At 39.1% G+C, this 24,705-nt stretch overlaps 1 protein-coding gene across 6 annotated transcripts in view; it reads left to right on the top strand.

Moving 5' to 3' along the window:
- Positions 1 to 24,705, top strand: part of dennd1a (DENN/MADD domain containing 1A) — a 523,293-nt gene that overhangs the window by 219,393 nt on the left and 279,195 nt on the right. For all 6 annotated transcript variants that reach the window (XM_043720138.1, XM_043720136.1, XM_043720140.1 and 3 more), the window contains 3 exons: positions 5,899 to 5,968; positions 6,575 to 6,655; positions 18,985 to 19,038. In XM_043720138.1, coding sequence (XP_043576073.1) covers positions 5,899 to 5,968; positions 6,575 to 6,655; positions 18,985 to 19,038 — 205 coding nt within the window. The remainder of the gene's footprint in view (positions 1 to 5,898; positions 5,969 to 6,574; positions 6,656 to 18,984; positions 19,039 to 24,705) is intronic.

Genomic DNA, 24,705 nt, shown 5'->3' with positions numbered 1-24,705 from the left:
AATAAATTACAACTCCAGATACTGTCATGATTGTACCAAAGCTGTTAAGTTTATCATAGAATCTCAGTTTCTGATAGGAAGAACATTTTGTGCTGTGAAAAGTTGATTTTACAAAGTCTATTTCAAAGCTGATCAATTTTTTTTTAGGATAATTTTTTCCCCCAGTTGATGTTCTGAAATATTTAGGCATCTGTGAATTCTGTAAAATGTCAGCTTGGTTCTGTTGCACCTTGTTAAAGACTGAATGTTGTGGATTCAAGCCTTACTATGGACTGGTGTGCACAACCAAAGCTTCAAATGTCAGTTTGAATCAAGATCCTGTCTTGTCCTATAATAAACACAACCACCTGATGAAGGAGCGGTGCTCTGAAAGCTAGTGCTTCCAAATAAACCTGTTGGACTATAATCTGTTATTGTTTGATTTTTAACTTTGTCCACCCCAGTCCAACACCGGCACCTCCAAGTTATAATAAAGCAGAACTGCAGATGCTGGAAATCTGAAACAAAAATCGATTGCTGGAGAAACCCAGATGGTCTGGCAGCATTGGTGGAGACAAAACAGAACCAACACAACAAGTCAAGTGACTGTGCTCTGAGCTAGTGAGTTTAAGAATAGGAGGATAGAGCAGATGAATGCGTGGCTGAGGAGCTGGTGTATGAGAGACTAATGTACTGGCAGGGAGGTTTACTAGAGTTGTTTGGGAGGATTTAAACTAGTAAGGTTGGGGGGGAGGAGGCGGCGTTGGACCCAGTGAGATCGTGAGGAAAGAGATCCATCTGAGACTGGTACAGTTGAGAAAAGAAGCGACTCAAACAGTCAGGACAGGCAGAAACAAAGCAGGAGTAAGGTAGGACTGATAAATTAAACTGCATTTACTTCAAAGCAAGAGGCCTAACACAGAAGGCAGATGAACTCTGCATGGTTAGAAACATGGGACTGGGGTATCATAGTAATTACAGAAAGGTGGCTTAGGGTTGGCAGCTTAATGTTCCAGGATACAAATGCCACAGGAAAGGGAGGCAAGAGAGGAGGGCGAGTGGTGTTTTTGATAAGAGATAGCATTGCAGCTGTACTGAGGGAGTATATTCCCAGAAATCCATCCAGGGATGTTATTTGGGTGAAACTGAGAAATAAGAAAGGGATGATCACCTTTTTGGGATTGTGTTATAGACCCCCTAATAGTCAGAGGGAAATTGAGAAGCAAATTTGTAAGGAGATCTCCATTATCCGTAAGAATAATAGGGTGGTTATAGTAGGGGATTTTAACTTTCCAAACATAGACTGGGAGTGCCATAGTGTTAAGGGTTTAGATGGAGAGGAATTTGTTAAGTCTGTACAAGAAATAAGAGGTATAGTTACTTTGCAGATGACCCCAAAATTGGAGGTGTAGTGGACAGCGAAGAAGATTACCTCAGATTACAATGGGATCTTGATCAAATGAGCCAATGGGCTGAGGGTGTCAGTGGGAGATCACTTTGGGGCCAGCGACCATATCTCTATTAGATTTAAAATAGTGATCAAAAAGAATAGACCAGATCTAACTGTTGTAGTTCTAAATTGGAGAGAGGCCAGTTTTGATGCTATTAGGCAAGAACGTTTCAAAGCTGATTGGGGGCAGATGTTCGCAGGTTAAGGGATGGCTGGGAAATGGGAAATCTTCAGAAACAAGATAACGAGAGTCCAGAGACCGTATATTTCTGTTGGGGTGAAAGGAAAGGCTGGTAGCCTTAGAGAATGCTGGATGACAAAAGAAATTGAGGGTTTAGTCAAGAAAAAGAAGGAAGCATATGTCAGGTACAGACAGGATAGATCGAATGAATCCTCAGAAGAGTATAAAGGCAGTAGGATTACACTTAAGAGGGAAATCAAGAGGGCAAAAAGGGGACATGAGATGGCTTTGGCAAATAGGGTTAAAGAAAATCCAAAGGGTTTTAACAAATACATTAAGGACAAAAGGGTAACCTAGGAAGAGAATAGGGCCCCGGAACGATGAGCAAGGCGGTCTTTGTGTACAGCTGCAGGAGATGAGGGAGATACTAAATGAGTACTTTGCATCTGTCTTTACTTTGGAAAAGGACATGGAAGATATAGAATGTGGTGAAATAGATGGTGACATCTTGAAAAATGTCCTTATTACAGAGGAGGATGTGCTGGATGTCTTGAAATGCATAAACATGGATAAATCCCCAGGACCTGATCAGGTGTACCCTAGAACTCTGTGGGAAGCTAGGGAAGTGATTGCTGGGAGATCATGTCTCACAAATTTGATTGAGTTTTTTTGAAGAAGTAACTAAGAGAATTGAGGGCAGAGCAATAGATGCGATGCATATGGATTTCGGTAAGGCTTTCGACAAGGTTCCCCATGGGAGACTGATTAGCAAGGTTAGATCTCGCTGAATACAGGGAGAACTCGCCATTTGGATACAGAGCTGGCTCAAAGGGGGTGGTGGTGGAGGGTTGTTTTTCAGATTGGAGACCTGTGACCAGTGGATTGCCACAAGGATCGGTGCTGGGTCCGCTACTTTTCATCATTTATATAAATGATTTGGATGTGGACATAAGAGGTATAGTTAGTTTGCAGATGACCCCAAAATTGGAGGTGTAGTGGACAGCGAAGAAGATTACCTCGGATTACAATGGGATCTTGATCAAATGAGCCAATGGGCTGAGAAGTGGCAGATGGAGTTTAATGTAGATAAATGTGAGGTGCTGCATTTTGGGAAAGCCAATCATAACAGGATTTACACACTTAATGTTAAGGTCCTAGAGAGTGTTGCTGAACAACGAGACCTTGGAGTGCAGGTTCATAGCACCTTGAAAGTGGAGTCGCATGTAGATAGGATAGTGAAGAAGGTGTTTGGTATGCTTTCTTTGTTGGTCAGAGTATGGAGTACAGGAGTTGAGGTCAAGTTGCGGCTGTGCAGGACATTAGTTCGTCCACTTTTGGAATATTGCGTATAATTCTGGTCTACTTCCTATTGGAAGGATGCTGTGAAACTTGAAAGGATTCAGAAAAGATTTACAAGGATGTTGCCAGGGTTGGAGGATTTGAGCTATATGGAGAGGTTGAGTAGGCTGGGGCTGTTTTCCCTGGAGCGTCAGAGGCTGAGGGGTGACCTTATAGAGGTTTATAAAACCATAAGGGGCATGGATTGGGTAAATAGACAAAACTTTTTCCCTGGGGTGGTGGAGTCCAGGTTTATAGGGCACAGGTGAGAAGGGAAAGATATAACAGAGACCTAAGGGGCAACTTTTTCACAGTGGGTGGGGTGTATGTGGAATGTGCTGCCAGAGGAAGTGTTGGAGGCTGGTACAATTGCGACGTTTATAAGTTACCTGAATGGGTACATAAATAGGAAGGGTTTAGAGCGATATTGGCCAAGTGCTGGCAGGTGAGACTAGATTGGGTTGGGATATGTGATCAGCATGATGAGTTGGACTGAAGACTCTGTTTCGGTGCATACATCTCTATGACTCTATGACTTAGTCAAAATAAATGCTGCGAGGCCTGCTGAGTTTCTCCAAGGGTGTCAACTTTTGTTTCTGTCTTCTTATTTGGGTGACTACAAGAAAGCAGGAAATGCACCTGGCTAATGTTCTTGAATCTCATCAACATGACCACAAGCAAGCAAAGTCAATTTCTGACTGTGGGACTTTGATAAGACTGGAAGCTATATTTAAAAGTAATCAATTGAATATAAAGTGCTTTAGAAAAACATGAAAATGTGAAGGTGGCTGTACGAATGTTGGTTCCCTACTTTTTAAATATCATTTATCCAGACATCAAATGAATCTTGAGATTTGGTTGTTTAATGTATCAAATTATGGGATGAAATTGCAGGTGGGAGTCCAAAGTATGCATTGCATATTATTGACAATGCCATTCAGATGGGTGGTGGGGCATGTTTTCATGGAGTTTCATTTTGATACTATGGAATAGAATGATATTTGCTGTAATTATGATCCTGTTAGTTACATCACGAGTGCTTGATTTCTAAATTTCTCATATACAGCAGGCATTCTCTAATACTAGTTGTTAGATGCCAATTATTTATAGTGACACGGTGAGTACAGTTAGACTTCCTTGACAGTTTTTCTTGTAAATAAAATTGAAAAGCTGCAAACGCTAAAAAAATCTCTGAATTTAAAACAATGTTTCATGTATATAAATGTGTAATGATGGATTACAAGTAAAGCATCAATATTCTGTCATTTCTTGTTATATATGCTGACAGGCCTGATGATTACTTCTAGCACGTTGTTTTTATTTCCATAGGTATTTTGGGGGGGGGGGATACTTTGATATTGCATTTTTTAAAATGAGTGTACTCAGTAGGATTAAGCTTATACTTGATTTGGAGGAAGAGCATTAGAGGAATGCTGAGCAGGTGAGATTGTGCTAAAGGACGATTGCACTCACACAACATTAGTGTGAATAAGTAAACTTGGCCATTCAGACTGCTTACCCACTGTGTCCCTACAAGACAAGTGAAGGTCAAAATCACCCTCCATATGTTTGTATGTCCTATTAGAGATGGCTGTAAAGCATACTTATGAAAATATTTGACAAAGTGTTACATTGTCATACATGTATTAAAATGTCATCTTTTTCTCATATCTAATGCATTAAATCAATTTATGATGTACCACTAAAATAAATTGCCCTCTCTAGGAATTTTGAACAGAACTTAAAGGCATAACACTTTTTTTCTTTGCAGTCTAGAGATCTTGCCATATTAAAATTATGTTTTGATTTTAGAGGTGTTGCATTTAATTTCCTTCTCTTTCGTTATGATGCACTTATTGTTATCAGCTCATATTTGGCTGTCGTGGCCACAATACATGAATCAACTTTCCATAAACATGAAGTACAGTGAGTGCCAAAGTATTTTTTTCATTTATGTAGTGCATTTCAAACATTTTTGATGTTTGATAGATTAAAATTAATCAGAATTCTAAGGAAAACTCCCTTACTTTTCAATGAAGTAAAGAAAAGCCAGAAATATTTCACACCAACAGAGAGGAAATGCCTGAGCTGAAGGACAGCACTCCTGGCAGTGTTGCAATGTTCAGTATTACATTATCAGAATCTCATCCATTTATGTGCTTCAATCATGGAGTGCAACGTTCTGATTTGGTCTTCTCCCTGGTGCTGTTCTAACATTGGTAAGGGGAAGCCCATGCTGTGTAAGAACCCAACTCACCCTGTTTTTTTGTTGAGCCCTACCAGTAATACCACAGGCTCTGAGTAAATCCTGTCTGTTCTTGATTGAAGCTGCCTTCAGTCTTAGTAGTGACAACTGCTCCTGTTTGATACCGCTAGGACGACAAGGTTGTCAGCAGTCTGATCTGCTAAGAATTCCCTAAGGCAAAATCAGGGCAGAAATCTCACCAGAAAGTAATCAATGGCATTAAGCCTATACTTGGAGGAAGAGCGTTAAAGAAATGCTGAGCAGGTGAAATTGTGCTGAAGGAAAATTGTGCACAGGCAACACTACAGCGAATAAGTAAACTTGACTATTCAAACTGTTCCCAGCCTTAAATAGCTCAGGAGTAACCATAGTATAGCGTGTGGGCTTGTCACTGAGGTTTTAGTCAGGCAGTTGAGGCCCAAGTTGTCCTGTAAAATCAAGAACCATATTATTCCAAGTTATCAATCTAATGAATTGACATAGGTCTTGGCCAGAATTTGGATCACAATTAAACTTGACTCCAGGTGGAACTTCTGGTATGTTTGTGTGAATTTAAATTTGTTTTTTCTCATGTTGTTTTGATGAATGTCTATATTTTAATACTGTTAATTCAGATTTCCAAAATCATCTTTATCCTTTATGCCTTTTCTGTTAAGATTATAAGAGGTTTACATATAACATTGATTGGTCTGTATTTAATTTCAGCTATTTACCTTGGTTTGAAGTTTTCTACAAGCTTCTGAACATCTTAGCAGAATACACTGTTAAAGGACAGGTATGGTTCTTTAATGTCATGATGTAAGAATAATGAATTATAATGCAGTGTCAAGAGATATTTCAGTTTATTCAAATTTGTAAACTCTGATTTCTTTTGTTTGTTTGAGATGAACACCTTTAAATATACTGTTTGTCTATTTTAAAAGTGCATTATTAGAAGGTATTTAACAATATATCATGTGTCAAAATCAATTTTTAGCTTTTTTTGAACAGTATAAACTAACTAAAAACTTCAGTATACTAATTTTACAATTGGCTTGAAAGTTTGTGGTTTTTCCTTTTTTATTGATGAATGATTTTAATAAACTGGTGTATCTGAAATTAAATATAAGAAATACTGACCTATTTCTTTCCAGACTCCTGTGAATGTAGTCTTTTAAATACGATGACTGCAGCACATTTCTTCAGAATGCAACTATGCACACCCTTTTCTGACACTTTTCGAATAACTGGTAGCTAAACTATTAACATTTTTTAATGCTGAATAGGTTTCTGTTGTTTAGGCCAATTATCTTGAAATGTGACTAATCAATCTGTGTTCAGTTGTGATAGCTTTTAAAAATGAATCGTGATTTTTTGTTTAAAAAAATGTGTAATGTTTCAGGACTGTCAGTGGAAGGAATTGCTGGAAACACTATACAACCATCCTCTTCCAGAGCCAGGCTCAACTGTTCACTTAAGTGTGGTAAGTGAAATGTATTTCTGTGCATACATATTTTAAAAAAAAAAGGGGGAGACATTGGCATATTGGGAATATTGTTGGATTGGTAATCCAGAAGCAAATCCAATAATGACAGTTAGTGAAATATGAATTCAGCTAACAAACCTGGGGTGGCACAGTAACTCAGTGGTTAGCACCGTTACCTCACAGCGCCATGGACCCGGGTTTGATTCCACCCTCAGTCGACTGTCTGTTCGGAGTTTGCACATTCTCCCTGTGCCTGCGTGGGTTTTCTCTGGGTGCTTCTGTTTCCTCCCCTATTCCAAAGATATGCAGGTTAGGTGAATTGGCCATGTTAAATTGTCCAGTGTTCAGGGATGTATAGGTTAGGTGCATTAGTCAGGGAAGATGTAGAGTAATGGGTCAGAGTGGGATATTCTTCAGAGGGGCGGTGTCGACTTGTTGGGCTGAAGGGACTGTTTCCATACTGTAGGAATTCTAATTCAAATTCTAATTCTAATCTGGAAGGTAGTTAAAGTTTCAGTAATGGTGACCATGAAACTATAGTCAGTTCTTGTACAAAACACATCACATCTCTTTTGTTAATGTCCTTTGGTGATTGATTTATTGTCACACATACTGAGATACAGTGAAACATGTTGTTTTGCGTGCTAAGCAGGCAGATTATACCAAACAAAGTGCATCAGCGTAACATTCCAGAATGCAGAATACAATGTAACATTCACAGAGAAGGTGCAGAGAGAGAGAGCGAGCAGAATTAACACCTGAGAGGTCTGTTCAAAAGTCTGATAACTGTGGAGAAGAAGCTGTTCTTGAATGTATTTGTATGTGTATTCAAACTTGCAGGAAAGAAAATCTGCTTGTCTGACCTACATGTAACTCTAGATCCACAGAGATGTTGTTGACATTTAAGTGCCCTCCAAAATGACCTAGCCAGCCACCCGGTTTCAAAGGCAATTAGGAATGGGCAATAAATGGCCTTGTTGACAATGCCAACATCTCAAGAAAGAATAAAGAATCTTTTCATAAAAATATAGTGGGCAAATTTTAAAATTGTTTCGTGTTAAGAATTTTTATTAAGTATTGCTATTTAAAGAATACATTCCCACACTACCTTTGGCATCATGTTTGAATGCAGACTTAAACAAAGCATGGCGCATCATCAGAAGTAATGTTTGATTTGAATCAGTGTGCACCACTCCAGGAGTTTCAGGAATTGAGGCTTAAGCTATAGTTATGGGTCCACTATGAATACTGTCTTTTATAGTTTGGGATCAAAGACATACTGTAGAGTATGTGAATCAACCTTTGATTTGGAAAAAGGTAGGAATCCATTAAAAATTAAACTGTGTTCTCTGTGACCCTGTATTTACTGTGATGTCATAAAGGGAATTCATTATCATTATTTCTTGTTTTTTGTTGTTTGTGTGTTAAATTGGTTATTCTTCTTGAATATAATTGGAAAAATAATTTTAATTATTCTTACTTCCATTAACTGTCCTGATTACATTCATTCTGACTCAATGAATTATTAACGTCAACTTGCTTGGAGTGTGAATGCACGGCAGGTTTATGAAGTTAAAATTGGATGAAAGTACCTTTTAGTAATTTTTATTTAAGAAATTCTGTTCCATTTGAACACTATTATTTCAAATGACTTTATGGTGGATAGATAATCACAAACACAGTTTTTAAGTCTTGCATGTTAAGCATCTTGCTCGCTGCATGCCCTTCCTGTCCTTGTCAAATTTGTTTCAAATCATGCTTTAACATGTTAGTGTGGCAATTATGGTTGCGTTCTTTTCATTCAGAAGATTGTTCTGCAGTGTCCAGCATTGTGGGTTTTAGATGAGATGTCAAACAGAAACTTTGTCTGCTCTTTCGTGTAAAATATCCAACTGGCTATTTTGAACTAGAGCTTGAGGGAGTTATCCCCGATGTCCTGACCAACAATTAACTCCAAATTAACATCTCTCAAACAAATTATATAATAATTACTACATTGCTGTTTTTAACGACAAATTGGCTGTTGTGTTTCCTATACTGTAACAGTCACTAGACTTCAAAAGACTCTCAGTTGCTGTCATGTACACTAACACATCCTGAGGTTGTGAGAGGCACAGTATAAAACCAAGTATTCCTTTCTATGTGCTTTTTTCTGTGGCAGGTTTCTGAAGAAGAGCAAGAGTATTATCTCTCGTCTTGGCCAATATTTATTCTTAAGCCAACATCAGATTATCTGGTCATTATCACATTGCTGGTTTTGGGAGCTTACCGTACTTAAATTGGCTGGTGGGTTTTGTAAATAAAGTGATTCCAGTTTGAAGGTATTTATTTACCCGTGAAGCAAGTTCGGATGACTTCTTGTCATGAGTGTGCTACATAAATGCACTTATATTTGTGTTTTCCCCTTTTGACTCAACATAGCAACAGAATGGGAGGTTTGCTAATAGATATTTAAAACACCTGTGCATATGTGAATAATTTGTTAAGTTATATGGACAGTGCTGCTGGAATACCTGACCCTTCACTGATCTGTGTTAACTTGAACATTGACTTTGTTCTAACTTCTGCTCTCCAAGCAGAATTCATTTCTAGTGTTGAATGTCACTACTATTTTGTTTGCCTGAAACATGGGCTTACTTTCCCACTGTTCCCTCCCATCCAGGCAGCATATAGCCTCATTTTTGGATTTCCTTCAGTACTGAGGTTAATGTGACTTTTGCAAACCACCCCCCCTTCCCCCACCCTCCTCCCTGACCTATTACCTTCATCTCCACCCCCACTCACCCACTATACTCTATGCTACTTTCTCCCCACCCCCACCCTCCTCTCATTTATCTCTCCACCCTTCAGGCACTCTGCCTGTATTCCTGATGAAGGGCTTTTGCCTGAAATGTCGATTTCCCTGCTCCTCGGATGCTGCCTGAACTGCTGTGCCTTTCCAGCACTACTCTAATCTAGAATCTGGTTTCCAATATCTGCAGTCATTGTTTTTACCCCCCCTTCACCTCACAATTCATTCTCCCCCAAGCCCGGGCTATGGCCCTTCAAGGTCCAAGCATATCCAAACATTATGACTTGCATACAACTGACCTGGGGGAATCTCTGCCCTATTTGTTAAATCCCTCCTTTGCCCAGTGTTCTCAGCTCCACAAAATTCCAGACTGTTCTCAGCATTTCAGATGGCTTTTCCCGGACACTGCAATAATGGTCTTTTCATTTAGAATGGTGTAGAGAGATATTTGGCGGATGGGGGCTTTCATTTGGTACATATATGCTCTCAAATGGAGATGTGAGATTGTGTCCAACTAACAAATCATTATAGCCTTGAGTTTTGACCCAGGTCTCTGGATGTTGTATAATCTAATCAGATGTTTTACTTGCTTTCTGCATAATTCATATCCCAATACAAATGATGTGATTGAACAGTGTGTATACAGTTGCTGCTCATTTGTAATTGAAAATGATGTTTTTATTTGCATAATTACTTGCTAATTTTAATTTAGTGACATCATACAAATAGTAATTGTAATAATGAAAAACAATTGTAGAATTAGGCAACTCTGTTTTGACACTTCTCTTCTATGACAACATTCTGTTATACTTGCAAAGATTTTGTCTATCTGATGCTTTCAGACAATTAGTCACCTGTGACATTTCCTCTTGACAAACCAGTGATGTGTATTGAAACAATTTAATTGTCTCTCAAATTCTTACCCCACGATAACCGTAAGCAGCTGCAATTCCTCTCTAATGTTAATCGACAGGTAGTAGTTGTTTGTCCTTGGCAGGTCATTGGCTGGCTGTGGAGAGGCAGAGCCTTTGTAGGAACAGCATGCCTGCCTGACCTAAAGGGCAGGTTGTCTCGGAGGCACTGCAGTCTGATGGGATAGTTCAGCTCATTCCAGGCATTTCATATTATGGTTCAAAAGAATGCTTCTAGTCTGCCCTTTGCTTAAGCATTTCATGGGCAATGGAGCAGGAAAGGATATCAAAGAACAGCTTATGGATGGCTTTGTTTCTTTTAGCTGTTCAGTTGCTGTGGGAGCATTTGAACTGAGTAGTTCAGCTGATGCGGCTAGACAGTTGAAATGGAAAGAGATGAAAAGCGTATTTTTAAAAATTTATCAAATATTATCACCTTTTGCCAGACACTAGATTTAAATCCAAATCAGGAGGAAAATTTGAAGGTATTTCTGCCAAGAGTGCTAAAATGAGAACGAACCATCTCAATTCTGTTTCCAGTGGCACAAAAAGTTTCCTCACAATTTTTAAGATTCATGGATGAGGAAGTCAGTGCTAGATTATAAAAGAATCACAGAAACCTGGGAAAATACCCCCAACTCCCCATGTAAACAGTCTGAGCACCGTTACTCAGAGTGGCAACATTGTTCCAAAGCAATGAAATGGTTATAATTACATTTCTCTCTGCTATTTCAAGCCTTCATTTTCATTAGTTTTTTTCATCCCCTTTGTTCATAACTTGCTTCTCTATACCCTTGAATTTTGAAGGTACGGATTCAAACTTGGCTATGGTTCCGTATGTACCGGCTAACTGTTGTACTCCTTTCTGAACTGGTTACTTTGCCTGAAAGAACCTGGAAAATGTATGCGATTAATTTACTCTTGTGCAAGCATCACAGGCAGTGACCTGTCTGCTGCTGACCTTTATAGATGTATATTTTCAGATAGGATTACGCACACTATCTAGGTAACTATCATTAAGTAATATGGTTTCCTGTAAAGCTTGGCAATGCTGATGCCTATTTTAACAACCCTACTATCAATCTCTGATAAAGGATTAACTAGATACTATTGTAATAAGGTTTTCAAAAAGTTACAAACTCTAGTGCTTGACGTAAAATTGAGAAGAACACTGATGAGAACAACATTTTCCATCAGTGCAATTTTAATAGAATGTATATTTGGTTGAAACTGAGGCCTTCATAAGGTCCTCTGCATCACAGACACTAGTCTTCAACCAATGTTATATTTTGTGATTTCAAGAAATGGCAGAACACAGTAGATGCTACAAAGGTTACGGGCTCTGACAGCATTCTGACAGTAGTATTTAAGACTTCTGCTGTACGCTTAACAAAGCTGTTCCGGTACAGCTACAACACCGGCATCAAAAATTGTCTAGGTATGTACTATGCTCAAAAACCAAAGTAAATCTAATGTGGTCAATTAGCAAGTTATCAGTCAATTCTTGATCATCAGCAAAGTGATGGAAAGGGTCATTGACTATGTTCAAGTGGGATTTGCAAAGGAATAACCTGTTTGCTGATGCTCAATTTTGCTGCTGCTAGAACTCCTGACCTCGTTACAGCCTTTGTTCACTCCAGAGGTGAGGCAAGAGTGGTAACGCTTGACATCGTGATCACATTTGACTGAGTATGGCACCAAGAAGCCCTAGCAAAACCAGTTTTGCTATTGGTTGAAGTCATATCTAATACAAAAGATGATGGTTCTGGTTCTAGGAGGGTCAATTTTCTCAGCTCTAGGACAAAACTCAGGATAGTATCGTAGGCCTAACCATCTTTACCTGCTTCAGTGACTGTCCAACCATCCTGAAGTCAGATGTGGGGCATGTTCGCTGCTGAATGATTGTACAATATTCAGCACCATTCACAATGACTCATACACTGAAGCAATCTGTGTTCATATGCCGCAAGATCTGGACAAGATATAAGCTTGGGCTAATGAGTAGCAAGTAGTATTCTCAAAACATGTTATGGACGAGGCCAGACCGCTCAAAACATTCTTAAGCAGGCAGCCCAGACTGTAACTTTGCAATTTGTTTTGGTAAGTGTACAGTGAAAATTACCCGGAGTACATTAGCTTGGTTTACCACCATGTTTTGAAACAGATAAACATTTATTCACAAAATTACGCAATGAAACACAATGGAATATAGAATACTCACAGAACTCAGTCTATCCAAACTAGACTTAATTGTGCTGTTCCGAAAAGTACGTGCAACAGTCCCAATAAACAAACCCCTTAACACAGAGCAAAAATGAGACAAAGGCTTATAGGTCCAAATTAGAAGGGCCGAAAGAGAGAGAGAGTTCAGCAGCCTGTTTCCACTGACTCGAAAGTTCTGAACCGAACCGCACAGCTAAGGAGCTGGCCATGCTCCCTTGACTTATACAGGTTACTTCTAAAATATAAAAGTGTTGGCCTAAAGTTTCCTCTGTTTATGTATAAATAAAAGGCCTCTCAGTTAACTCTTTCATCTCTGTACCAAACCAGCTAACTCGGAGCCTGGACTGTTTTAAGACCCTTTTGAAAAAAAATCAAGGGCACAGTATCCTTGAGAAAAGGAACAGCATTTAGAAAAAAAAGGACCAGCTTTTGTGACACCTCTTGCCCCCCCCCCTTAAAAAAACAGCCATCAATACCCACAGATGGCTTAATTTGTATAACCCTAAAAAAAAACTGGTTAATACTCTAAAACACACACATATACTACACTGACTATACACATGCAAACATGCACAACCACATTCAAATTCAGGCCATGGCACATCCACTACTGAACACCTCTATCTCATTTGAGTCTTGACAACGCATCAGCAATCACGTTTTTGCAACCTGCCATGTGCACAATTGTCAAATTGAATGGCTGCAACAACAGGTTCCGTCTAAATGGTCTGGCATTTTGTTCCTTTAAATTTCTCCACAAATGTCAATGGGTTAAGGTCAGTGTATATGATATCTGAGCTGCGTTGCTGGTAATATAAACACTGAAATGTTGTAATGCCTACACTAAGCTCAAAGTCTCTTTCTGAACTGTTGAATATTCTTATTGATGAACGTTCAACCTCCTGGAAAATTACCCAATGGGTCTTTCTATTCTCTTGTCGTCATCCTCCTGCAGGAGCACGGCACTACCATCGATAGCCACCTTGAAAGGCTTTGTGTAATCAGGTGTGGCTAATACTGGGGCAGTGGTTAATAGTTTTTAGGCTGTCAAATGCCTTTTGACAGTCTGCTGTCCACTGAACCTTGTTGCCCTTTTTTTTTAACAATTCGGTGAGTGGAGCAGCCACACCGCTAAACTTTGGCAAAAACTTTCGGTAAAATCCACTCAACTCCAGGAACCGTAGTACTGCTCTTTTCGTCAACGTTGTGGGAAATTCATTTTCACGTCCCTTGGGGCCATTTGTCAGTGTCTAATAAAATGACCCAGGAAGATGACTTCGGCTTTGACAAATTCACTTTTAGCTAGCTTTACTACCAAGCCTGCCTTCTGAAGTCAATCAAACAATTCTGATAGATGTTGTGAATGTTCCTTCTGTGACTGACTGACTAAAAATCACCAGGTCATTAATATACACTCCAAAGCAATGACCTTATTAGTTAATTCTTGAAATGGAGCCAGAGCATTTTTCATACCAAATGGCATGACTTTAAACTGATATAGAGCGTAGCAGGTCGCCTGAAACGTCGATTCTCCTGTTCCCTGGATGCTGCCTGACCTGCGCTGTTCCAGCAACACATTTTCAGCTCTGATCTCCAGCATCTGCAGACCTCACTTTCTCCTTTAAACTGATATAGTCCATTTGGCCTTAAGAAAGCTGAAATTGCTTTTGCTGTTTCTGAAAAAGGTACCTGCCAAGAGCCTCTGAGCATGTCCTACTTAGAAATGTAAGTTGCTTGTCCCATCTTTTCAACACAGTTCTCCAACCATGGAATTGGATATGCATCACTCTTTGTAATGGCATTGACTTTGCAATAGTCCACACGTAACAGTTGGATACCATCAGGCTTTGACACTGTGACTATGGGTGAGCTCCAGTCACTAACTCACTTTGTTTATGCCATCTTGGAGTATGCGTTCTATCTCCTGAACCTGTGCCAACTTTAGAGCGTTATGCCTATAAGGATGTTGCTTATTTGGAACAGCATCTTCTATATCTACATCATCCACAATTAGGTTAGTACTTCTCAGTTTATTTCCAGATATCTCCTAATGTGAGAGTAATAACTCTTTCAGGTCATTTCAGTTTTCTTGTGGAAGGTAACTCAATAATTTATCCCAATTTTTGACAACTTCCTCATTATCCAGTTTGATTTGAGGAATGTCAAATTCAGAATTCTCTGAATTTGGTTCTTCCTTCTGTGCTGTGATCATGAACACATTCTCCTCTTGCTTTCCTTCCCTGTCAAAATACCTTTTGAGCATATTCATATGACACACAGTGAGATTTCTTTCTGTCTGGAGTCCCTATCAAGTAGTTCACCTCACTCAATTTCCTCTTGATTTGATAAAGTCCACTAAACCTTGGTTTTAAAGGTTCACTTATTATTGGGAGTAACACCAGTACCTTATTCCCAATGGCAAAATTGCAAATTTTTGATTCTTTTCCACTTCCTGTTTCATTGTATGCTGCGATACTTTTAAATGTTGTTTTGCCAGCTCCCCCGCTCTATTTAATCGTTCTGTAAAATTTGACACACAGTCCAAATGGGTGGTCTCTGAATTGTAACTTATTAATTTCTCATTAATCAATTCTAATGGTCCTCTTACTTCACGTCCGAAAACTGATTCAAATGGATTGAATTTGGTTGATTCATTTGGTGCATCTCTGATCACAAAAAGCACAAACGGAACTCCCTTATCCCAATCATCTGGATAGTCCTGACTATAAGCCCTTAACATGGTCTTTGGTGTTTGATGCCATCTCTCTAGCGCTCCCTATGACTCTGGATGGTACGTAGTAGATTTGAATTGCTTTATTCCACAGCTATCCATAACCACCTTGAATAGTTTGGATATGAAGTTTGACCCTTGATCTGACTCTATCTCTATTGGTAGTCCATATCTAGCCTAAAATATTTCAGTAATTCTTCTACAACCCTTTTCGCTGTGACATTGTGAAATTGGGACTGCCTCGGGAAATCTAGTTGATATATCCATTATTGTTAATAAATACTTATTCCCAAGCTTTGTTTGAGGTAGGGGACCTACGTAATCAATTAAGGTTCTTGTGAAAGGTTCCTTGAATGTTGGAATAGGTATTAAAGGTGCAAGTTTTATTACTGCCTGTGGTTTTCTGATTAGCTGACATATATGACATGTCTGACAAACTTTGACTGCATCCTTTTGTGGTTCAGGCCTCGTAAAAATGTCTTTGTATTTTAGCCTGTGTTTTCCTCACTCCTAAATGACCTCCAAGTGGTAGCTCATGCGCCACTCGCAGCACCTCTTTTTATACCCTACTGGCAAAACAATTTAATGAATCTCTGCCCATTTCTCATCCACTTGAATGTGTGAAGGTCTCTATTTCCTCATTAAGACACACAAGGATGCATTCACTCTCCTTTTCTGTATATGCTTTTTGATACAAGTGCATAAAGTTCTCATCTTTCTGCTGTAACTCAATAAACTTAGAGCTAAAGATGCTTACATGTTTACCTATTTACTCCTGTTCTGTCCCATTTACCTGATCAAAAAAAAGTCTTTGATAATGCTATTATAGCTTCCTTATCTGTGCCTTTTGATCTCTCCTGCTTCAACTTGTGATTCTGTGATCTCATTAAGATACAATCTGGGAAGATTCCAGGATAAACATTCTCCATGTCTTCAGTTGCCTGCGTCTCTACTGGCTCTTCAACTAGAGTAGGCAACATGACTACTGGTGAATCAGCAATGTCATTTGCAAGGACATACTATTCCTGGAGCTGAGAGTTTAACCAGTATTCCTATCACAAATTCTTCACTCTTTTCTGGACTCTCTCGCCTCACTTTATACAACTGGGTGCCATTTGTCCCACGTTATCAGTACCTTTTCTGGCAGTAGTCCTTCAGGAGTACGTATCTCCTCATCCTTCAGCATCGCAGACTGAGAAGATCCTGAGTCCCTTAATATTGTAACCTCTTTGCCTGCTACTTCTGGCTTATGTGTATAAACATTACCCTTGCAGGTATATTTTTTAAGCAGAACTGGCACTTTTTCCTTAATCAACCTCTGATGCAGCTTTGTGTTACAATGCCAACAAAACTTCGGCTTCTCCTGTTTTCCTACATCTGGCTTCTCCTAACCCACCAACACTGATTTCATGTAGCCCACTTTATTACAATGAAAACACTGGACTTTTTACTTTCTTAGTCCCCTTCAAGGGTTTACTTTTTACCCTGTGTAAATTCTCATTATGATCTACACTGCGACCTACCTTTCCCATTCTATGTGAGTATTTCTCTTTGTCCCAATTTCTATCCCTCGTGGGCTACAATTGATTCTGGAAACCGAACGGTATTTTATGGATCAGTTCATAATCATCAGCCACTTCAGCTGTTAATTTTGCCGTTTTAACTCTCTGCTCTTCCACACTAAGCTTACTGTCGGCCTTTATCTCCAGCCTTTTAAGTGTCAATTTCTGAAGTGCAACATCTCTCTCTTTTTCTTTCTCTTCTGCTTTTAACTCAAACTGTTTCATTTCTGCTGCCCTTTCCTTCTCTCTCACCTCTAACTCAAACTGCTTCATTTGTAGTTAACTTCTTGCCATCTCTGTAGATCCTGATGGATTTTCAACAAGTTTAAATGCTGAGCTACTGCTTAATTGTCTGTCCTTTCCTCACAGATAGAGGTAGCTTCAACCCCAGCTTGTCTAGTAATTCCAGCAGCCTGGCCTTAAGCACGTTTTGTAAAACTACCAAGTTCACCTCGTCCACCTCCAGAATACTCTTGGCGACTGAAAGAGCCATTGCTCTCCCAAACTTTGTCTACCCACCCAAACCAACACCCGAAATAAAGACATTAGCACCTACCACTTGCTGTTTAAGCCCACAAAGAGCCCCCAATCTGTTATGGAATAGGCCAGACCACTCAAAACATTCTTAAGCAGGCAGCCCAGACTGTAACTTTGCTATTTGTTTCAGTAAGTGTACAGTGAAAATTACCTGGAGTAAGTTAGCTAGGTTGACTACCAGGTATTAAAACAGACACAAATTTATTCACAAAATTACTCAGTGAAACATAACAGAAGATAGAATACCCACAGAACTCAGTCTATCCAAACTAGACTTAATTGTGCTGTTCCGAAAAGTACGTGCAACAGTCCCAATAAACAAACCCTTTAAACACAGAGCAAAAATGAGACAAAGGCTTCTAGGTCCAAGTTAGAAGGGCAGAAAGAGAGAGAGTTCAGCAGCCTGTTTCCACACAGCTTCTGCTGCACTGACACTCAAGTTCTGAACTGAACTGCACAGCTGGAGAGCTGGCCACGCCCTCTTGACTTATACAGGTTACTTCTAAAGCATAAAAACATTGACCTAAAGTCTCATCTTGTATAAACAAAAGGCCTGTCAGTAAACCCTTTCATCTCTGTACCAAACCTGTCACATTGGAGCCCGGACTGTTTTATCACCCTTCTGGAAAAAAATCAAGAAAAAAGAATCTGCTTTTAGAAAAAATAGGACCAGCTTTCTGACAAACATCAGGCAATAACTATCTTCCAAGAGCAATAAATGCATGTGAACATCGCAATCATGTTCACCTCCAAGTTATACGTCATCATAACTTGGCATTATATTGTTGTTTCTTCACTGATCAAGATCCTGAAACACCCTTCTGAACAACACTGTGGATTGCTTGTACACCCAGGGATTGCAGTGTTTAAAGAAGTCAGCTCACCATCACCTCTAAGGCAATTGGGGGTGGGCAATAAATCTTAGGCTAGCCAGAAATGCCCACATTCCTTCGAATGAAAAATAGAAAAAAATGTGGTAGGTACATTGTTATAAAAATTGCTTTTTGAACTTAGTCACACTTATTATAATACAGGTCATTCTGCTATAAAACAACGGTTGTATTCATCTGAACCTTGCGCTCTTGAAAATTGCACTGTAGAAGATTGCGAATAGAAAATCGCTACACCCATGCAGAAAATTATCCAAACAACAGCCACAATTCGTCAATTGCATTATAGCCAGTTCACGCTGACAAAACATACGTTATAGCAGAGCGACCTTTAAGTGATTGGAGGTTCTTTTATACTGATTCTTAACTTCCTGCAAATAAAGTGCGGTAACCCATGCTACTTGTACAATTTGATTTTATCTTGTGTATAATATGTTTTCTTTCATTGTTTGCAAGATGTTTGTGTTGCTAGCTAGGCCATGACTTAGTGTCCATTTCCCAGCTACTCCATAGAATATATATAACCAAATTAAATTTACATATCTAAATTAGCTGGTCTGAATAACTAAAGTTATATTTCCATATTATAGCTGGTACCACGATTCAGAATCAAACTTCAATCTTGTATATTTTCCGTAAGCTATTTTAAGAGAGAGCTAAATATTTCCATTTTTTTGGCAGCATTCGTATTTTACCACACCCGATACCCTGGAACTTCCTAGTATACCTGAAAATGTAAGTATGCATTTCATTCAGAAGATTATTTTAAATCTGTGATTGTATATTACGTAAATTGCATATTGTGTAAATTTTGAAACTCTGTATTGATTTATTCTCAGTGCTGTGTATCATATACCAAGCATTCTTGAAAAGAGAATTGGATTATTGCTACAGACAGTTTTTTATGTTTGCATTATTTCTTCAATTTCTTAATTAGACCCATTTGTAAAATTCTATTTTATGACTTGGTAACATTTAAGCATTTGCTATATAACTACTCGAAATGTGGTATTAATTGAAAAACTGGTCAAATATTGCAATGGGTTTTATATTAAAAAGTGTACATTGATTCTTTTTTGGAATTTGTATTTTTAAATATATGATATATTTATGCTTTAAGCTTCAGAATACCCATTAAGATTTAAGCTAAGAATATTTTCTCCCAATCAATCCTTATACTTTCAGAAGCGAAGATAATATGTTTTGCACAATTTAATCGACCTGACATAGTAAAGTAATGGGTTAACTTGGAATAGGCTGGGTCAGAATAAATTTAATTTTAAAAGTGTGTGTGTGTGTGTATGTATAATCCCAAATAGGAGACAAAGTGCTGCCATTAAAAAATGGCCTCCGTGATTCATGCTGTTCAACTCTATTTGTCATAATTGTAGTTTCAGAATTTGCACCATTGTAATGCTACAATCACCTCACAGGACCTGATTTATGGCTTCAAAGTCTCAGTAAGTTAAGGCGTTGTGGACTTCAACCATTACCTTTGTCTCCATCAATAGTCATCACAGCTGATACTAAACAGCTGCTGGATGGAAGTTTATAGCATCGGATCAATTTTATTCATGTACGCACAGTACTCCACCTTGCAGTGGCCTTAACCACAATCGCGGCCTTTTACAAAACTGTTTTGAAAGAAATTGCTATTTAACTGTGCATTTTTAAAAAATATATTTCTGGCTTCCAAGTATACAACAGTGACTGATAGCAAACCATTTCATTGGGTGTGAAGTGCTTTGGTATGTGATAGTGCAGGATGTCAATATTGCTGTCTTTCTTTCTCTTTTTCTTCTTCCCCTCTTTTGTATTTTCTTGCCTCTTGTTAGCCTCCTACGGCTGCCTTCCATTGCATTCATTCTTTTTCTTTTCATTTCTCAATTGGCATCAAAGCGATTTCTTTTACTACAGAGTATTAAATCACACTACTTGACCACCAGCTGCTCAGCTCCCTGTTGCTGACTTCTCAGGAGCACTGAATTCTTTAATTTCATTGCTGATGGTAATGAGTAATACATGCAGATTTTTTTAATATATATATGTCAGCTGTTGTTAGATTGAGAGTAGTGTGAAGAGAGTAATGTAATAGAGACATTAAGCATTTGGCAAATGATATTCACTATTTCAATAAAATGATGAAGTTAATAACATTCAGTTTTTGGAAACACAAGGTTCCTCTGAGATGAAGAATTGGTGGGGCTGGGTGGGATAATTGATATAAAAACTCTGTTGGAGTTTAAAAATATCTTTAATAATGTCAACAATTGCAACTGCAGCATAACTAAGAATAAAATAAGCTGTAAAACTATGCAATATACTTTAAGAAGTATTGCCTCCAAGTTATAAAACCTTCACATTAGTTTCAGGTGACTGTTAGAAACTATAGAAATTTCAGTCTTAGTGCTTATGATTTAATGTAAGTACTTCTAATGGGTCATGAATGTCCATTCTTCTCCAGCCACTCAAATATAACTACAGATACAGACCCAACTGTATGCAGAACAAAATGCTGCCACGGTTTACGTTCAGAATTGTTCCCAGACGTTTTTGTCAGGAAATACTATTATTGATAAAGAGAGGTGGTGATAACTTTTCCCCCTTGCCTTACCTTTTGGCTGACTACAATGAGGTATATTTTTGAGAAGGACCATTGTTATTATTTCAGATGATGGATCTGACTTGTCTCCCTCATAGATATCTTGTTTCGTTTAGTAAGTTACTGTAGTGGTTAGTCATTGAGGCATATTCACATGAAGCTGTAGATCATCGTCTTCAATAGAGTAAAAGGTTATGACAAACGTTTTAAAAAAAAAAAAGCAAGCAAAGCTATCTAAAAATAGAAGATAGAAAGATTTATACCTTGCTGGAAAATAAAATCTAATCCTATTTTCCTGCATTTCCATTACAGCAGCACACATAGTCATGTACTTTTAAACAGTGTGTAGTATCTATGACTAAAATGTCTGTTTATTTATATTGTACTCACAATTGAATTCACAGAACCACAGAATTGTTAGAACTCACTACTAGGCCATTTGGCTTAGTGCGTCTGTACCGGTTCTCTGAATGAGCATTGTGACTTTGTGCCGTTTTCCGAGCTTTTCCTTATAACTCTGACTATTGTTTCTATTTACCTAGTCACCTAAAATCCCCTTAAATCCTTCAGTTGAACTTGCATCACACTTCCAGGCATTGCATTCCAAATCCAAACCACTTGCTGTGTGAAGAAGGTATTCGTCATGTAGCATTTAGTTCTGTGAGCTACGTTATAACTATGCTGTACTGTTCTTTATCCTTTTATGAGAGGGGTTGTTTCTCCTTTTGGACTCTGCCCAGCTTGTGAAGTTGAAAACAAATCAAATTTCATCTTGTCCATCTTCTCCACATAGGAGAACAGACCCACCTTCTCCAACAAAAACAAAGTGCTTCAATACAGGGAAGAGTTAAGTAAAGTGCGCTGACAGATGGGTTTGGAAGATGAAATAGATATTTAAAGGAATAGACCAAAATAATGTTCAGGGACAGAGGAATCTGTGTGATTCATATATATAGATATATGGAGGTGGCAAGGCATTTTGAAAGAGTAATTAGCATATGACATAAGCTGCCTTTTACATCTGTTTGTTTGAAACTGAGAAAAATCTACCTGAAATGTCTTAGCTATATAGGTGACTTATTCTCACTTCAGAATTCACAATGCACCTTGAACTGTATCTCGAGGTAATGTTTTCTGTTCACTCTTTACATGAGAGTCATTGGCGGTACTGAAACAAATCATTGATCTACAGATTTGAACTCTTTCCTTGATGTGTCCTATCAATTGGAAATCAGGAATACTGTTGAGAAATATATCCCTCTCACTTCCATGAGCAAAACAAAGCTTGAATGAAATTGTTTGAGAAACACTCTGGTTTGGCAGTGTATGTGGAGAGAAACCAGAGTTAATTATTTGAGTCCAGTGACTCTTCTTCAGAATTGATAGCATCTAGAAAAAGTGGTATTTATGTTGCTGATGGGATTGGAGTGGGGGGAAAAGGATAAGCAAATGGGTGGAGACTGAGCCCAAAGGGAGAGCGAAAAAGTTGGTTGAGTCACTGGACTCAAAATGTTAACTCTGTTTTCTCCCCACATATGCTTCCAAAACTGAGTATCTCCAGCAATTACTGTTTTAACTGATGAAGAAAAACTAAACAGGTGATAATGGGGACTGAGTGAGTGAAACTGGGATTGCTGTGCTGAAAGCAACACAAATCATAACAGGGTCAGGGGACTGGAGATGGTTAAAAGACATGGAGGTGATGTTCAGATTCTAAAATTATTGGATTCAGTATTAAGTGCTAAAGGTTGCAGGGTCTCCACGCAGAAGATAAAATGATGTTCTTCCAGCTTGTGGTGAGCCTCACTGGAGCACTGTAGTAGGCCAGAAACAGAAATGCTGGCATGTGAACACAGTGGTGTATTCAGTGGCAGGCAACTGGAAATGGAGTCATTTTCACAGAGTAGGTGTGAACGTAGGTGTTCCGCAGAGTATCCAGTCTGCATTTTATCTCCCCAGAGACCGCTTTATGAGCAGTGAGAACAATAGACTAGATTGAATGGAGTAAATTGCTGCTTCACCTGGAAGGTGTGTCTGGGGCCTTGTATAGTGAGCAAGGAGAAGGTAAATGGACAAATGATCCACCTTCTGTGATTGCATATGAAGATGCTGTGGGGGTGTGGAGAAATGTCAGGAGTAAGGAATGGTATCTGCAGAATGCTGACAAGCGAGGGTGGGGGAATATGTGTATCTTGTGGCATCCTGCTAGACCTGGCGGAAATTAGTTGTTTTCAATAATAGCAGGAGGCAGACCATGGTGGCTCTTCTCAGTATACTGTATTGTATCACACTTACTGGACCTTTGTATTCCTCCTTGCCTTTCTAAGTTTTATGCTTATCTGCCAGACATGGGAGATGTGATTCTAACAAAAAAAATCTTATGAGGACTGGAGGACGTCAAGGTGGTACTGTTATTCAAGAAGGGAGCAGGAGATAAACCAAGAATCTACAGGCCACTCAGTTTAACCTTAGTGGAAGGTAAATTTGGAAAGAATTCTGAGGGACTGAATTAATCGCCACCTGGAGAGGCAGGGATTAGTCAAAAACAAACTGCATGTTTTTGTTAAGGGGAAAGAGACAGGAGTTATAGGGAGGTAGTTACACCTAAGTTACTGGATAAAGGTAGCTTGATAACTGTCAGGAGAGGGAAAGGGAATAGGCAGTCAGTACAGGGATCCCCTGTAGCCATTTCCCTCAATAAAGAGTATACCGCTTTGGATACTATTGGGATGGATGACCTACCAGGAGAAAGCCACAGCAGCCAGGTCTCTGGCACTGAGCCTGGCTCTATGGCTCAGAAGGGAAGGGGGGAGAATTGGCGAGCAATAGTGACAGGAGATTCAATGGTTAGATGAACAGACAAGAGATTCTGTGATTGTGAACAAGACTCCCGGATGGTATGTTGCCTCCCAGGTGTCAGGGATGTCTCCGATTGTGTCTACAGGGTTTTGGGGTGGGGAGGTGTCGGGGGGGCAGGGTGTTTGATAGACAGATGATAGGGCAAAGTTGCAGTCAGTGTGATGGGTTAAAGTGTGTCTATTGTGATGATACTACTCCTTTAGCAAGGTTATGATGTTCTTAGCTTTTTTTTTCCAGAGAGGTCGTAAAAGACGAAGACTCTGAAAAGTCTGGGCTTGGATGGGTTTTAGGGTCAGCTTGATTATATACTGCCTCTGGCAAAAGGCTTTTAAGTTTAAAAAAAAAACACTTGTACAAAGAAAGGAGAGTGTCCTATTCTTCCACCTCAGCTTTTCTCTGGTTTGGTCTGGCTGTTAGGCTGCACACTGAAAGCTGTCAGACTGCTGGACCCAAAGAAGCAAGTCCTGGCTGATCCTTTTCTCTCTCTCTCCTCTCTCTCTCTCTCTCTCTCCTCTCTCTCTCTCTCTCTCTCCTCTCTCTCTCTCTCTCTCTCCTCTCTCTCTCTCTCTCTCTCCTCTCTCTCTCTCTCTCTCTCCTCTCTCTCTCTCTCTCTTCTCTCTCTCTCTTCTCTCTCTCTCTTCTCTCTCTCTCCTCTCTCCTGTAATATCCTGTGTTTGATTTTACCTTTTGTGCCGAGGAATGTTTATGAGGATTGTTGCAAGTATTTGGAACAGCGTCATTAAGTTGGGATTATCTGTTGGTTAAGTTATTCAGTATTCTGTTCTCTTTTGTTTGTTGGGAGTGTGGTCCTGGAAAAGCACAGCAGATCAGGCTGCTTCCAAGAAACTGGAGAATCGACGTTTCAGGCATAAGCCCTTCATCAGCACAGTCATTTGGATAGGTGATAATGTTGGGAATTATTGACCAGTCAGTCTTACATT

This window comes from Chiloscyllium plagiosum, chromosome 30 (assembly GCF_004010195.1).
Source record: "Chiloscyllium plagiosum isolate BGI_BamShark_2017 chromosome 30, ASM401019v2, whole genome shotgun sequence".
Lineage (NCBI taxonomy): Eukaryota > Metazoa > Chordata > Chondrichthyes > Orectolobiformes > Hemiscylliidae > Chiloscyllium > Chiloscyllium plagiosum.
The sequence above is the reverse complement of the archived record's forward strand: the minus strand, read 5'-3'. Positions and strand labels throughout refer to the sequence as shown.